Raw genomic sequence first — 17,810 nt, forward strand, 5'->3', positions numbered from 1 at the left:
AATTGTTTGTCGCCGATGGTAAATGAAATAATAGGCAATGAATGAAGTGTTGCACAGTCAACTATTGACACTCCGACTGGGCTCGGCAACAATGTACATAGCTGCACCTCTTGAATAATCATTAATCATATTATATCCAAATAAATAAAGAATAGAATTTTGATAATATAGCTAAAACGATTAAGGAAACTCACGTCACTGCCTAATTGGAGAATACTGTCTCGGGTATGGTTTAGCGTGAGCTCTTTATGTAACCAACGCACTACGATCTCACAGACAGTGCATTTTGTGTCACCTAATCCAGATGATATGTCACTGCTCTTATCTACAACACTCGTAATGCCACTACTGCATATCATACAATAATATTATATTTTAAACTTGGAGAATATTAAATAACTGTTATCCAAAATTTGGGAAATCAAAAAAGACGCAAAAAACTCAGAAATCTGACCTCGTACTGCTTTGAACCTGTGTACAAATACTAGATTCTTTGCATACCTTCTTTTCATCTTGAACCTGTTTAATGGGAAAATAACACAAAAGATAATAAGAAACAGAATATGAAATCAATCCAATTTTCATATGAAATTAGTTAATAGTTTATGTACCCTTGAAGCAAGCATGTCAAAGACCATGTTTCCAAAATGTTTAACCCCGTTCTTACATTCATCATGAACAAAGCTAGCAGCCCCAATGGCATGATTAATCCGGTTGATCACACTCTGAAATGAATTGATTTCTATTTAGACCAATTGTAATAACTAAACTATATTCGCCTTACTTTCAAACATTGAAAATAAAAGTTAACGGATTAGACAAAATGTGAATAAACCGGACGGTACAGACCGTTGGACCTGCTACAAAAGATGTTCCTGAATCAACGATTGCTGAATATTCATTCTTATACAACCCTGCAATAAATAGTAACAGTAAGAAGAAAAAGCACTACTTATTGTTCATGATTATTAAATTCCTCAATTGCATACCAGTCGATTCTCCTCCAATAAGTACATCACCCATGTCAAACTACAAAAAAAAAAAAAAAAAAAAAAAAAAAAAAAAAATCAAATTCAAATTCAAATTCAAATTCAAATATATATATAATTATAAGTATATAATATAACATAGATTTGTAATTAGTTTGATTAAGCATTAATTACAGAAGCAGATGAATGAACCTGCCAATAGCCCTTTTGTGTGACTGGAACGTAAGTATGAGTACCCTTGTAGTGATTTGGATCAACACCACCGAACACTATTTCACCTCCTTCTCCTTCCTCGGATTTTTGGTTCAGCCAAAACGAAAATACACGTTCCTTAACTACATATTGGTTAACCATGTTCTCCCTGTTCAACGTATATGTGAGATGTAAATTATTTGGACAACTTACTTAATGAGATAAATACATAATATGACTTAGTAATACTAGTGTACCACTATTTCCTGTAACTGAGCTGTGGTTTGTACGCATAGTAAGGGTTATCCCCTATTTGTTAGCTAGTTAGGTATTCTTGTAAATCTTCTATATAATCAATATACAGAACACCAAAAGGTGCATCGTGTTTTCACCATTCTCATATGGTATCAGCCTAAAAACAATCCTGGTTTCCTTTCTTCTTCTTCTTCACTCATGGCTGGCGAATCATCCACCACCGATATCGATTCACCCCTACCCCTAAACACTGTTCTGCACATGCTGAACATTAAACTTTCTTCCACCAATTACCTTCTTTGGCATAAGCAGATGCTTCCTCTTCTTGAATACCAAAAACTAACCGGTTATGTGACCGGAACCATTCCCAAACCGGCGGCAACAATCACCTCCAATGATACTGTTACTGCCAATCCAGCCTACTCGTCTTGGGTTGCTGCCGATCAACGGGCCCTAATTCTTCTTCAGTCTTCGTTATCCGAAGAAGCTATGGCAGAAACCCTAGGTCATAACACATCCCATGAAGTCTGGGCGGCGCTCGAGCGCAGCTATCGCCATGATTCGGTTGAACGGGTTCACACACTTCGTGACTCTCTGCGCCATCTCAAAAAGGGCTCCTCCTCCGTTGCTGAATTCTCAAAGAAATTTAAAGGTATATGTGATCAGTTACAAGCAATCGGGAATACAGTGTCCGAAGACGATAAGTTTCATTGGTTTTTGTGTGGACTTGGTTCTAACTTCGAAACCTTCTCGACCACACAAAGGCTACAGCCAACTCGATCATCGTTTCGTAACCTTTTATCTCAGGCAGAAAGCCATGAGATGTTCCTTCAATCGGTTACCGAATCCACTGCTACTCCGGTTGCTTTCAACACTACCACCACACATGCTGCTTCTTCATCCAATTATCGTGGCCGTGGTAGGAATAACTATCGTGGATCATCTCAACGCGGTCGAGGTCGTAGCAATCGTCGCCCGCCTACCTGTCAACTATGTCGCAAAGAAGGTCACTATGCTTCACAATGTCCGGACTTGCACAAGTTTTCTCGCGGGTCTCCCTCAATTGATGCTAATCTTGCTGAGGCGTTTCAAACTCAATGCAACACCTCCGATTGGTATGTTGACACGGGTGCGTCCGCACATATGACTCCATCTTCTGCCACTCTTGATACTACTACTGCATATTCCGGTAATGAGTGTATTACTTTTGCTAATGGTGCACATTCATCTATTTCTCATATTGGTAAAACTGATTTATTGCCACATGTTTCCCTTTTTGATGTTCTTGTTGTACCCGACATCAAGAAAAATTTATTATCTGTTAGCAAACTTACAATGGACAATCATGTTGATGTATTATTTTCTTATCCTTTGTTCTTCATTCAGACTCGCAACACCAAGAAAACACTAGCACAAGGAAGATGTAGGAATGGTCTATACATACTTGAGAAAGGACAACATGCTTTCTTGGCCAAACTCTCATCTACACGCCTCAAAGCATCTTTTGAAGTATGGCATAGTCGATTAGGACACGTTTCACATGATGTTATTTCCTTTTTAAATAAGATGGGTTGTGTAAATGTCACCTCTGTATTACCAACTCCACGTTTATGTTCACCTTGTCAGTTAGCTAAAAGCAAACGATTGTCTTTTGATTTAAATTTCAAACGTTCTTTGCATATTTTGGATTTAATTCATTGTGATTTATGGGGTCCTTCTCCTATTATCTCTGTTGATGGTTACCGTTATTACGTCATATTTATTGATGATCATTCTAGATTCACTTGGTTTTACCCTATGAAGGCAAAATCTGAATTTTATACAATTTTTGTTTCCTTCGTTGCTCTTGTTCAAACTCAATTTTCAGGTAAAATCAAGACATTTCAATCTGATGGCGGAAGTGAGTTTATCAATCAGCAGGTCTGCACGTTCCTGTCTCAAAATGGAACACATCATCAAATCTCATGTCCGTATACGCCGCAACAAAATGGACGTGCCGAGCGAAAACATCGTCATATCACTGAAACGGGTTTAGCCATTATGTTCAATTCGAACATCCCATCGGCATACTGGACACACGCATTCAGTACTGCTGTCCATATCATTAACCGGCTACCCACGAAACTACTGCACAATAAGTCTCCATATGAGCTTGTTTATTCTCGGCTACCATCATATGGCAATTTTCGGGTGTTTGGTTGCTGCGTTTACCCGTATCTTCGTAATTATTCGAGTGATAAACTTTCTCCACGAAGCACTCCATGCGTCTTTATTGGCTACAGTTCTCAATATAAGGGATATAAATGCCTCGACTTGGCTACACATCGCATTTACATCACTCGACATGCCCAATTTGATGAGACCCTTTTTCCATGTAAAGGGTCTTCTACATCATCTTCAACTAATATGCCTCTGCTATCTACCTACTGTGACGATTCTCAACTCCTAGTTAACGACCCGTTACAGTCCACTCCACCTTCACAAAACACTCTGTCACCTGCTGTTTCCTCCCCATGTAATTTGTGTGATGATTCACCACAGCCAATGTTCGATCAGCCGTCACCATCTCCATCTGCAGACCCTTCACCCCCTTCGACTCCACAAGCAGCAACATCGGCACCTACATCAACACACCCCATGATAACTCGCTCTAAAGTCGGTACTTTCAAACCTCGTCACATCGCTGATCTTACTCACGTGTCCAGATCACCGCTTCATCATGCATTATTTTCTGCCACCGAGCCGAAAGGATTCAAAACAGCAGCCAAAGATCCCCACTGGTTTGCAGCTATGTGTCATGAAATGCAGGCTCTAAAATCAAATAACACGTGGGAGTTAGTACCGAGACCGCAACACACCAACGTGGTTGGTTCAAAATGGGTATTTCGCACCAAATTTTTAGCAGATGGTACCGTTGATCGCCTTAAAGCTCGGCTCGTTGCTCAGGGTTTTACTCAAGTACCGGGCATCGATTTCTCGGCCACCTTCAGTCCCGTAGTAAAAGCATCTACGGTGCGTGTTATACTTTCACTTTCGGTACTCCATAAGTGGCCACTACATCAACTCGACGTAAAAAATGCCTTCTTAAATGGACACCTTACGGACGTTATCTACATGGAACAACCTCCGGGTTTTGTGGATTCCCGTCTTCCAAATCATGTGTGCCGGTTAAAGAAGGCCTTATACGGTCTTAAACAAGCACCCCGTGCTTGGTTTCAGCGACTAAGCTCCTTTTTGGTCAGTCTTGGATTCTCGTGTAGCCGTGCCGACACTTCTTTGTTCGTTTATAAAAAGGACTCCTTTGTTATCTATCTATTAGTTTATGTCGATGATGTTATTCTCACCGGTAACAATCCCTCTCTTATTCGCTATTTTATCTCTCGCTTACACAATGAATTCCACATTACAGACCTTGGCAAGTTGAATTACTTTCTAGGTCTTGAAATTACTTACCATGATTCGGGGCTGTTTCTATGTCAATCGAAATACGCACATGATATACTAGCTCGAGCAGGATTATTGGAGGCGAAACCTGCTTCAACACCATTATCTACGGCTACCTATTTCACACGAGAAGGCAAGCCATATCATGATCCGACTGAATATCGATCTTTAGTGGGTGCTCTACAATACCTTACCATCACTCGTCCCGACATATCTTACGCTGTTAATCAAGTGAGCCAATTTCTTCAGGCTCCTACTCACGATCACTTTCAAGGAGTAAAACGAATAATTCGCTATATTAAAGGGACCTTATCTTATGGCCTCTCCTTTTCTCATGCTAATGCTCCTAATATTCTCGGTTACTCTGACGCGGATTGGGCTCGGTGCATTGAAACCCGACGGTCAACTTATGGCTACTCAGTTTTTCTAGGTGGCAATCTAGTCTCTTGGAGTGCTAAGAAGCAACCAACTGTTTCTCGTTCTAGCTGTGAGTCTGAATACCGAGCAATGGCTAATACTGCTTCCGAAATCATGTGGCTTACTCACTTGCTTCGTGAATTACATGTCTTGTCTGCTGGTCGTCCTACGCTTTTATGTGACAATCGCAGTGCACTTTTCCTGAGTCAAAACCCAGTATCTCATAAACGAGCTAAACACATCGATATCGACTATCATTTTGTCCGTGAATTGGTACTTTCAGGGAAGCTGGTCACAAAATATGTCTCGACTCATCAACAACTAGCTGACATTTTTACGAAGAATCTTCCGCGACCACTGTTTGAAGAATTTCGTTACAAGCTTCGTGTTCGACCTCCTCCGACTCGCTTGAGGGGGGGTAATGAGATAAATACATAATATGACTTAGTAATACTAGTGTACCACTATTTCCTGTAACTGAGCTGTGGTTTGTACGCATAGTAAGGGTTATCCCCTATTTGTTAGCTAGTTAGGTATTCTTGTAAATCTTCTATATAATCAATATACAGAACACCAAAAGGTGCATCGTGTTTTCACCATTCTCATATTACTATGAAAAAAAGTAACTTTACCATACCCATGGTTGCAAAAAATGCTAAGCGGAGAGTAATTGGTCGTGACCTAGGAGGGAGTAATCGGCATTGGATGCTGACTAAGTTTGACATTGACAGATTTTGAGCAATTAATCCCGACTTTGACCGATTAATCCCCGATTTATAGTGACCGATTAATCACTACCTTGACTGATTGATTGGATGTTGACCGAGGTTGAACGATTGTGTATATTCAACCAGATCTCTCAATAAAACGAGTAATGTTTGAGTAATTCCGAGTTGTGCAACACTAACCATACTCTCAAGTGGTAAACTTATTAAAAATAGAGTTATGGCATAAACTAACAATTCATAGTTGACCGAGTAATCCCCGTTGACCGAGGATTGACTGATTTTTTAGACCGGTTTTGATTATTTGATCGGATCTCTCAAAAAAAAGAGTAATTTCCAAGTAATTTCCGAGTAATTCCAAGTTGTGCAACAGTGACCATACTCTCAAGTGGTAAACTTATTAAAAATAGAATCGTTTCATAAACTAACAATTCATAGTTTTATCTTCATCTTAAAGTAAAAATGACCCAAAAATGAGATGCTTAAAGTCTAAACTTAACGGTGTTTAAGTAAAAAAGTTATCGATATAACGAGCATACCACACTGGGACAGCATTTCCGACAGCGATTTCTTTGAATCCAAGCCCAAGGATGCCATCAAACTTCCCTTTCGAAAACATCTCATCAGACTCCATTGTTGCCTCAATAAACATCTAATTAGCACAACAACTGTCAAATTTCACCTATTTACAAGGTTGAATGTAACTCTTAAAAGCAGCCGGCAAAAAAAAAGTTGTCAAATTACTTGATCCTCCACAACTATATCTGCAACTTTGATGCGTTCTTCGCTAAAGTATCCAGATACTGAGGCACTTCCGTACTGAATGGTAGCCGGTTTTCCTACAGCAATCAGCCAATATTCCAAATTAGTCTACGGGTTATAGAACCTGCAACCTTTAAAAGCAACATATTATAAGCTTTAAGATTGAAGACCGACTCACTAACCATTTTCTTTGAAGGTACTTGATTCGCTCGACTTGTATTTTGAATGAGAAAAGCAAGATGCCTGTAAGAGAAAAATATATTCCTTCAGTATTTAGCACATATATCTACACACATACGTACTGATACGAATCAAGTTGGATTTTATTAATGAAAAAAAGAAACACGTAATAAAAAGAAAACAAATATCCTACAGTTCGAGATTGTAGGCTCTCCCAAAGACCTAATGTCTTAATACTTCAATAATTCTCCCCCTAAACAGCTCCGCTCTACCCTATTTATCATCATCTCCAACTTGATCAACAAGTAACTTTATTTATGGAAACACAATCATACATTCTTAATGACAGGAAGATATAATACTTGCTAAATAAACTAACTACTAATTTGTCATTCACCCCCTTGGCTTATTTTCAATTTCCATCCAGCCCTTCAATTTGCTTGGGTCGACGACGATAAATCTGACCCGTTTTTTTATTCGTATCATTACCCCGTTCCCAAAGTATCACCTTGTCCTCAAGGTGAAAATCTGGAAATTGCAGCTGAATAGTCTTGTATGGTTCCCAGGTAGCCTCATAGATAGGTAAGTTCTTCCAACGAATCAACACTTCTTTGTCTTGTGTCCTTGTTTTTCCTGCTCGAACCCCCATTACTGTATCAGGTTGCAACACAACCTCCATTTCATCGCTTAATCCTGTTGGTAACTCATGATCTGTTACATGTGTTCCTTTCACTTTTTTGAGTTGTGAAACGTGAAATACGGGATGTATAGACGCCGAATCAGGTAACTTTAATTTATAAGCTACCTTGCCCACCCGCTCAATAATTTCGTACGGCCCATAATATCTCGGGGCAAGCTTTTCATTCCTGCGGTTGGCAAGTGAGCATTGTCTATAAGGCCTTAATTTCAAGTACACCATCTCCCCAACCTCAAATTGTACATCTCTACGATGTAAATCTGCTTTCTTCTTCATTCTTTGTTGTACTAGCGTTAACTGTTCTTTCAATTCATCAAGTATTTGGTCCCTCTCTTCTAGATATCGGTCCACCTCAAACAATGGAGTTGGACTATTCCCATAACGAATTAGATGAGGTGGATCACGTCCATACAAAATTTTAAATGGTGTAGTATTTGTTGAAGAATGGTACGAAGTGTTATACCAATATTCAGCCCAAGATAACCATTTAGACCACCTTTTTGGCGTGTTCGACGCAAAACATCTCAAATATGCCTCAATGCTTCTGTTAACCACCTCGGTTTGCCCATCCGTTTGTGGGTGGTATGCGGTACTATACTTAAGATCCGAACCTTGCATTTTGAACAATTCCTTCCAGAAGGTACTTAAAAATACCTTATCCCTATCTGTGACAATTGAGTTCGGGATACCATGTAATCTGACTACTTCACGCAGAAAAACAGCAGCTACTGAGGTAGCTGTATAGGGGTGTTTAAGAGGAATTAAATGAGCATACTTACTTAGACGATCAACCACCACCAAGATTACTGTAAATCCCTCGGATTTGGGCAACCCATCAATAAAATCCATAGTTATATCACTCCAAACTTGATCAGGCACTCCTAAAGGTTGCATCAATCCTCCTGGTAACATGTTTGAATATTTGTTTTTCTGGCAAACCTCACATTCTGCCACCAATTTGGCCACATCTTGTCTCATGCCAACCCAATACACTTCAGCCGCTAATCGTTGATAAGATTTTGTTACACCTGCATGACCTCCGATAACGCTCCCATGAAACTCTTGAAAAAGTTTTGGTATCCATTTTGATGAGCGAGGCAACACTAAACGACCTTGGTACAACAAGCGCTCATCTTCAAGAGTATAATTGTCCATTCCATCCGCCCCATTTCTGACTTTTTGACGAATCAATTCCAAGTCAGGGCCTTGATTCAGTTCATTAATCATATCTTCCCAGCTTTGAACTTGTGGAATAGAGAGAACGCTACAACTCACTGTTTCGGCTCTTCTTGACAATGCATCAGCTGCTTTATTTTCAATACCCGGTTTATATTGAATATCAAAATCATAACCTAATAACTTAGAAATCCACTTCTGATATTCTTCCGTGATGAGTCTTTGTTCCAACAGATACTTTAAACTTCGTTGATCAGTTCTTACGACAAAGCGCCTTCCTACCAAATATGGCCTCCATTTTTGAATGGCTAGAACAATTGCCATTAATTCCCTTTCGTAAACTGATTTTAACCTAGCTCGGGAACCCAAAACCTGACTAAAAAATGCTACGGGTCTTCCTTCTTGCATTAGTACCGCACCCAATCCTTGACCTGAAGCATCAGTTTCAATTAAAAATTCTTTGTTAAAATCGGGCAATGCGAGTACGGGAACTCTCGTCATGGCATCTTGTAGATCTCTAAATGCTTGAGTCGCCTCATCATTCCAATTGAAACTGTCTTTTTTGAGCTGTTCAGTCAGTCCCCGAGCTATCTTCCCATAGTCTTTAACAAATTTTCTGTAATATCCCGTGAGACCTAAAAAACCTCGAAGTCCTCGCAAGTTTTTAGGAATTGGCCATTCTAGCATTGCCGAAACTTTAGATGGATCAGCTTCAACACCATTACCTGATACAATATGTCCCAAATACTCTATCTTTTCTTGGGCAAACGAGCATTTCTTTTTGTTAGCATATAACTTGTTTTTTCGTAAAACACTGAGTACCTCAAGCAAATGATTATAATGTTCTGTGGCGTTCTTGCTGTAAACTAATATATCATCAAAAAAAACTAGTACAAATTTTCTTAAAAAGGGTTGAAAAACCTTATTCATTAAAGACTGAAACGTTGCAGGAGCATTTGTTAGGCCGAATGGCATAACGAGAAACTCGTAATGACCATGGTGCGTTCGAAAAGCCGTCTTAGGCACGTCTTCGCTCTTCATCCGTATCTGATGATAACCCGACTTTAAATCAATTTTAGAAAATACAGTGGCTCCGTGCAACTCATCTAATAGTTCATCGATCACGGGTATTGGAAATTTATCAAGTACAGTAGCCCGATTTAATGCCCGATAATCTATACAAAACCTCCAACTTCCATCCTTCTTCTTAACTAATAATACAGGACTGGAAAAAGGACTACAACTAGGTTGGATAATACCTGCCTCGAGCATCTCGTGTACCAATCTTTCAATTTCATCTTTCTGAACATGCGGATACCTGTAAGGACGAACACTAATCGGTGTAGTACCATTTTTAAGATTGATGGTGTGTTCGTGACCCCGGTGCGGTGGCAACCCATGAGGAAGATTAAACACATCTTCGAATTTCCCCAATAAACCTGAGAAGTCAGCGGTAGTAATCAAATCATGTGAGGACAAATTAGAATCTTCCAAACTATTTAACTCCACCAAAAAACCTTCTTTTTCGCATTGTATAGTACGAATGATAGACTTTAACGATACCAAGGACCGACACAACCGAGGATCTCCTTTAATGGTAACTTTTCTGTTACCCACAGTAAACGACATCAATAATTCCTTCCAGTTAACAAACATATCACCAAGTGTTTGTAACCACTTAAAACCGAGAATTGCATCTGTACTTCCTAACTCTAAAAGATAAAAGTCTTCGACTACTTGTAATTCGGGAAAAGAGATGAGCACCCCTTTGCACTCTCCACAGCTCCTTTCATAATTGCCATTGCCTAATATTACACCAACAGACCCCGAATATGTAACAAGCAACCCTAAGCGTTCCACTAAACGTTTTGACAAAAAATTGTGGGTAGCCCCACTATCAATCAGAACCACAATATCCGAACCACCTATTCTTCCACGAATTTTCATGGTATGCGGGGGTGTAAACCCCACTACTGAGTTAAGGGAAACCTCCACCGAATCCAAGTGAACATGAGCTTCATCATGCTCATCTTCCTCGAACTCGTCTTGTTCATCAACCAACAAGACTTGTAATGTCTTACTAGCACATTGATGACCTGGCCCAAACTTTTCATCACATTTGTAACACAATCCCTTTGCTCGTTTTTCAGCCCACTCTTTTTCAGTAAGTCTTTTAAATTGCCCAGGTTGATTTGTGTATGTTGTCCCTTTCTTATCCTTTGTTGAAACAAAGGGGGTCATAGTACGAGATGTTCCCATGCCAAGATTACGATTAAAATTGGAGTTACCTGCTATATTAGAACGAGAAATTCCTCCTCTGGATCGTGAAAACCCATCATCAAACTTATTTTCTTCAATCGAAACTGCTAATTCCATTGCATGGGCCAATCCTTCGGGTTTCAAAACTCGAACAGCAGACCTCAATTCAGGTCGGAGACCTTTTATAAAAGTTGCTTCTAGTACACTTTCAGACACTCCAACCAACTGACATGCAAGTTTTTCGAACAAAGCGACATATTCACGTGCTGATCCTTCTTGATTTATAGCCAAGAACTGCTCGTATAGGCTTCCTCCTTGAGATTGTTGAAAACGTATTAACAACCTTCTTTTAAACCCGTCCCATGAATAAAACGGAGTACGGTTTTCGCTCCAACGGTACCATGATAATGCCTCCCCTTCCATACAGATTGCAGCTGCTCTTAATTGTTCATGTGGCGGAATTCCCTGAATATCAAAGTAACGCTCAACTCGGTAGATCCACCCATAAGCATCTTCACCATCAAATACTGGCATCTTCAACTTCTTCATTCGATGGTCATACCCTTGATACCCTCCTCTAGTTCCCATGAGATGTGAAGCTGTCTCAACCTCAGTTTGAAACCTCGGTTGATGTTTATACACCCTTCTATACTGCTTCTCATCATCCTCCTCATCAAAAACATAATTATTCGAATCACGAACCTCAATGTATTCAACACCTTTTTTCCTCCCTCCTCCAGTACTAGTCTCTGCATGGTATTGCGGCATCTCAAACCCCAAATCATCATAACGAGGCCCGTAGTTAGTTGTCTTATTGAAATTCTTTCGTGGTTCAACGTTTTCAGGTTTCTTGGGTGAAGTTTGCTTCGATCCCAATGTCTGAATTAATTTCTTCAACTCCTCGTGTCGTTGATCAGCTTCCAATCTTAACGCCTCAACTTCAGAAGCTATTTTCTTCTCCAAAGTAGCAAATCGTGCCAAATTTTCAGTTTGGTATTGACTGACTTCAGCATCTAACTCTGCAACCTTTTTGGCCATAACTCTTAGTAGTAGCAACCTACAAGAAAAATTAAAATTTTTTTTCTGATGAACAGTAGCCGCCGGTGAACAGTAGCGCCGATGAACAGTAGCCGCCGATGAACAGTAGCCGCCAGTGAACAGTAGCCGCCGATGAACAGTAGCCGCCGCTGAACAGTTTTTTTTTTTTGTCTTTCTTTACCCCAGAATCGAAACGCTCTGATACCAATTGATACGAATCAAGTTGGATTTTATTAATGAAAAAAAGAAACACGTAATAAAAAGAAAACAAATATCCTACAGTTCGAGATTGTAGGCTCTCCCAAAGACCTAATGTCTTAATACTTCAATAATTCTCCCCCTAAACAGCTCCGCTCTACCCTATTTATCATCATCTCCAACTTGATCAACAAGTAACTTTATTTATGGAAACACAATCATACATTCTTAATGACAGGAAGATATAATACTTGCTAAATAAACTAACTACTAATTTGTCATTCACCCCCTTGGCTTATTTTCAATTTCCATCCAGCCCTTCAATTTGCTTGGGTCGACGACGATAAATCTGACCCGTTTTTTTATTCGTATCACGTACATATACTAGAATCTTACCGAATGTAAGCATTGTGATGATGGGACCCACAAATTAGCACTACCCGTATCGAAAATCACCGTAAATTTCTGAGGTGGGGTGCCAATGCTAATCTCTCCAAAGTATTGAGCATCCATATAGTTGGTAAGTGACACAGTATCGGACTCTTGATAATCACCAATGTTATTCACATTCTGGCTATATTTCCTAATAAACGACTTTAAAGATTCACCGTCATACAAAGTTTCATTTAATTTAATTTTTTTCAATTTGATCCTTGCAAGCCCATTGACTGACGTCGAAATGGCCAACATATGCAACAGCGTGAACCAGAACAGAAAAATTGTTGTGGTTTCCAACAAACATCCCATTGCACCTAACGCGAAACATTTGGACAGAAAACTTTAATTATGAGTCAAATCAGAAGTACTAATTCAAAAAGAGCGCGATTTCAATCAAACGATAAATAATACAAACAAAATTTACAATAACATGTTAAGTTAACAAGCATCAGAACTAAATATAATTCACAACATCATTACATTCGCACAAAAACCTACTGATCTGTTACTTTTTTCCTTTACATGTTAAGATAATCTAAAGAACCAACTAATTCAGGTAAACATCAGATGAATTAATCTAAAAAATAAATTGAGTTCTTACTGATTTCTTGTTTCCTTATATAAAATAACGTCGAAATGACTGCATCCAAACCGATCAAAACCTTTTTACCATAAATAAACAAAAAGCTAAACAAACTATCAAAGTATCAAATGTGAACTATGAGAATCTACTGAAATTTTTTTAACAGCAAAACAAAAACCTACTGATTTGTTAGTTATTTTCTTAACATGTTAATTAGCTAAATCCAGGATAGGTATATAATTGATCTAAAAAATAAATAAATATACTTCTTACTGATTTCTTGTTCCTTATGTAAAATAAATTCAAACTGGCTGCAACCAAACTGATCAAAACTTTTTTACTATAAAGAAATAAACAATAAATATCAAATGTTTAACTGAATTCTACTCAATCTCGGTAGCTACGAAACATTAAACCTGCAAAAAATTAGGGCACATGCGGAACAAGTGATCGAATTCGATGGTAGAGATACATACGTGTAGCTATCATAAGATGTAACTTATTAACCTTATGCAGTTCACATTACAAACACGTCTAATAATAATAGTCTACAAATTAACAAATAAACGTACCCCTCATATATGTGTCCTCCATTCCACTTAAGTAGTTCCATATTTCTTCAGTATCGACTATTCGACTTTGAGGTATAGAGTTTTTTAACTAGCTGAAAGGAAAGCAAATGAATGAACTTATTTATAAAAGAAATAATTGTGGCGTTGGTAACTCCATTTTACCCCAAAAAGCTAACAGCGTCCCTCAAGTTTTTTTTTTTTTTGGCTTTCAGCGTCCCTCTATTATCACCTTTTTTGATTACGCGTCCCTCCGTCAACTTTCTGTTAAAAAAATCCGTTAACCCTTGTCACATGCAATGCATGTGAGGGTAAATCAGTCTTTTACTCTTTTCTTCACTAAACACGAAGGACCGGTGACGCAAAAAATTCTTATAATTTAATAAATTTCATCTTTATTTGATTCACATGGTCTTTAAATACAAATACATTTAAATTTTGGCATTTGAGTTGAAATTATGTTTAATGGCATCTGTATGTAAATTTTGGCTCGATTTTAACATCTGCATATAAATTGTGGGTTAATATCATCTTGTTCCTCATCATCAAAGGTCACACCCATTCCTCAATTGCACTGCTCCGCTTATCGCCACAACACTGCTCATCACCACTGCACCACACCGCTCATCATCACCGCATCGCTCATCACCACTGCACCACACCGCTCATCATCAACGCATCTGCTAATCACCACCGTACAACTCATCATTATCACACCGCCTCCACCATCACACCACCACCATCACACCGTCGCCACCGTCACCATCATCGCACGACCATTGCATCACCGCGCCTATCACACACCTCCACCATCAGCCTTTTATGAGATATATGGGTTTTTATTCATCTATTTCTAAAAAAAATTGCAATTGTTCATTGTGATTATGATGTTTATACGAGTTAATATAAATATGAATTTGATCCGTCAATTATCGCATATGATGGCAATTTCTTATTATTTAATGATTTGAAAATTTGATTTGATTAATTTGATTTGCTGTTCAACACATATAATAATTGATATCTTTTAATATCGATTTCAAATTCAGTGTTACTCAAAGCTGAATGTGAGGACTGATAATTAGGTATAGTTAGGGATAAAATAGGTTTGTGTTGATTTAGGTTTAGTTTTTAGTTTTATTTTGTAAAAAAAATTAGGGTTTGTAATTTTGGGAAGAACACGCTTTGTTCAGAGGAAGAAGATGGGATATAATTTTTAAGAATTTATAAATTAAAAATATATAAATTATAAGAATTTTTGCACTGGTAGTCCCTCGAGTCCCTCGATTTTAGTGAAGAAAAGAGTAAAAAGACTAATTTACCCTCACATGCAAGGCACATGCCATGACTTAACGGACTTTTTTAATAGAAAGTTGACGGATGGACGCGTAATCAAAAAAGTGATAATAGAGGGACGCTGAAAGCCAAAAAAAACTTTAGGGACGCTGTTAGCTTTTTGGGGTAAAATGGAGGGACCAACGGCACAATTATTTCTTTATAAAAAAAATTCATTTTTTCACTTTTATTTTAGCTGAAAGGGGATGATTTAAGAGAAGAAGAAAATTACAAGGAACAATTACAAGCGAACACCCGACGAGGCTCGAGAGCAAAGAACTAAACCTAACCGAACAAAAACTAACTAACTCGAGCCAAGACACGCATCAAGAATACCCAAACAAGACAAGCTGAAGAAACTTAAAAAAGCAAAAGTAACGAACCCTTATAAAACTCCCCTAACCGGTAACGTCATCCTCTATCCTAATAATGGGAAATGACAAAGAGACCCCATCACTCTTGTTGTTGACGAGACCAATGCCCGTACAATCCTTGAAAGAAAAGTTCGAGCCAAACGAAACACCCGAAGGATCCTTCTTCTTAGCCTTTTCTTTCCCCTTACCTTTAGGACCAAATTTCTTCACCCGGGGCCCACGAAATTTGCTCCAATTTTTACTTCATTCTCGGCAAAAACCTTTACACGCCACATCCGCACAAATACAAAATTTTCTGGCCGCACTATTTCCCGTAGCTACATTTGCCAAATTATCTAACAAACAACCAACATTGGAAGCCGCTCTCCCCGATTTAGACACATCGCAATTAGAACCATTAAGCGCACTCGATTCTAACCCATTCGCCGGCCCCGAAACAACCTTCACATACTCGTTCAATTTTCTTTTTTTGTTGACGAAACCTTGGCTTTCAAGTGCTCTATCAATCTCCGAATATTGAACATTGTACGGATCCGAAGTCGCACAATTCCCGTCTCCCACTGTTTCATCTTCTCGGCAAACTTGTTCAACATTATTGATATCATTAAAATTATTATTATTAGGAAGAAAAATATATGAATTTTTAAATTTTTTCAACTCATGTTTGAGATTTTGAGTATACATTACATATTCACTTTAATGTGACAGTAGTAGTTTATAACACGACATCACAAATTAATACCAACAATAAAATAATGATGGTAACTAATAAGATAAAAATGAAAATTTGAGATAACGGGCGTTCCGGTTACATGTGCTTCGGAACATAATGCTTGGTGGTTGCTAATTTGTTTGGGGAATCCATATTTATCGCAAATGCCCCATCCACTTTGGATAATGTGGAATCACTTTTCGCTTTCATTACGTCAATTAATGCGAAACACATTCATGATTCGGTCGAAGCTGACTTGGAAAGTGAAGATCTGGAATGCTCGAGATGTAACATTTGGGTGTCCGAGGTCTCGGAAGCTAACATGTTAATGTTGGGGTGCAAACCTATCCCACATAGGAGGGAGACAAAAATAAATGTATGTATATAAGTCTAAGTGGAAGTTCCTCTAATACCAATTGGTTTTAGAAAAGGATGGACTCTTGGGCTTATATTGCAGGACATTGTGTTTGGGCTATGCGATCTAACAAATGGCATCAGAGTTAGGCTATAGCCCGATGTGGTGAACAACGCAGTGGTGGCGCACCCCTAAGCGCACGGTGCGACATGGCACACCCCTCAGTTTGCCAACGATAATGGAGCCATGGTGCCTTATATCGAAAGTCTTCCTTCTCAAGGCGTGGAAGTGCGGCGTGTCCCGATGGTAAAAGAAAAGTGAAAGAAAGAGATCGGCGGTATAAGAGGCGTGTCCCGGTAGTGAAAGAAAAGTGAAAGAAAAGAGACCGGTGATATAAGATGGCGGGAGTATCGTTGAAGGGGAGGCTCGGTGATGTGGTCTTACAAATGTATGTATATAAATCTAAGGGGAAGTCCCTCTAATACCAATTGGTTTTAGAAAAGGATGGACTCTTGGGCTTATATTGCAGGACATTGTGTTTGGGCTATGCGATCTAACAGTTAAATCGTGTTTTTAACGAAGTGTTTGACAAAAAATTGTTGGAGTCTACTAATCGCTTTGTTGTGGCTAGTGGACCACTCTTGAGAATATTGAGCATCAGGTTGAAGCGGTTTCAGAAAGGGTTAAGGAATCAGTTTATGACAAACACGCTGTTGTGTACAACTTTCCCGTTCAACGCCCTGCTAATGCTTCGGTTGATGGAGAACCAGCCGTTGTTTTGGATGATTGTAATACGAGTGTTGCTGATTCGATCGCTCTTGATCGGGCGGTTGACGATAGTCTTTAACTGTTGTCGCTTGTTGATGTTTGTCATTCATATTATTACAAACTAAAATATTATCCCTATCCTTGCTTGAGAGGTTTTCAACGCTACATATCGCGTATTATTGCTTTTCCAGTTTCATATGTGTAAAATTATTATCTGATACATAGTTGTGTGATTCAGTATGATGGTCATCGATCATAACAAGTGGTATCAGTGATAACAATATCAGAGCGAGGTTCATGGAGTATTACATAACCGGTCTCATGAAACAAACTATAAGTTCAAT

At 38.8% G+C, this 17,810-nt stretch overlaps 1 protein-coding gene across 1 annotated transcript; it reads right to left on the reverse strand.

The window, feature by feature from the left end:
* Positions 1 to 10: 10 nt before the first annotated feature.
* Positions 11 to 13,991, reverse strand: LOC139861321 (aspartic proteinase-like). Its single transcript, XM_071849696.1, has 12 exons — positions 13,926 to 13,991; positions 12,729 to 13,084; positions 6,967 to 7,027; positions 6,767 to 6,861; positions 6,562 to 6,674; positions 1,182 to 1,350; positions 990 to 1,029; positions 850 to 914; positions 612 to 725; positions 455 to 519; positions 195 to 348; positions 11 to 76 (listed from the first exon to the last, which is right to left on the reverse strand). The coding sequence occupies exons 1-12, from the start codon at positions 13,945 to 13,947 to the stop codon at positions 62 to 64; spliced, it is 1,269 nt and encodes a 422-aa protein (XP_071705797.1). The 5' UTR covers positions 13,948 to 13,991; the 3' UTR covers positions 11 to 61.
* Positions 13,992 to 17,810: the final 3,819 nt, after the last annotated feature.

Source organism: Rutidosis leptorrhynchoides, chromosome 8 (genome assembly GCF_046630445.1).
Source record: "Rutidosis leptorrhynchoides isolate AG116_Rl617_1_P2 chromosome 8, CSIRO_AGI_Rlap_v1, whole genome shotgun sequence".
NCBI classification, from domain to species: Eukaryota; Viridiplantae; Streptophyta; class Magnoliopsida; order Asterales; family Asteraceae; genus Rutidosis; species Rutidosis leptorrhynchoides.

Bases quoted from the DNA above. Each gene is read 5' to 3' on its own strand.
- LOC139861321 (XM_071849696.1), bottom strand. From the start codon at position 13,947: ATGGAGGACACATATATGAGGG. The intron at 915-989 runs GTATGCAATTGA...TATTTATTGCAG, and splicing joins TATTGGAGGAGAATCGACTG to GGTTGTATAAGAATGAATAT. The intron at 349-454 runs GTCAGATTTCTG...TATGATATGCAG, and splicing joins CAGGTTCAAAGCAGTACGAG to TAGTGGCATTACGAGTGTTG.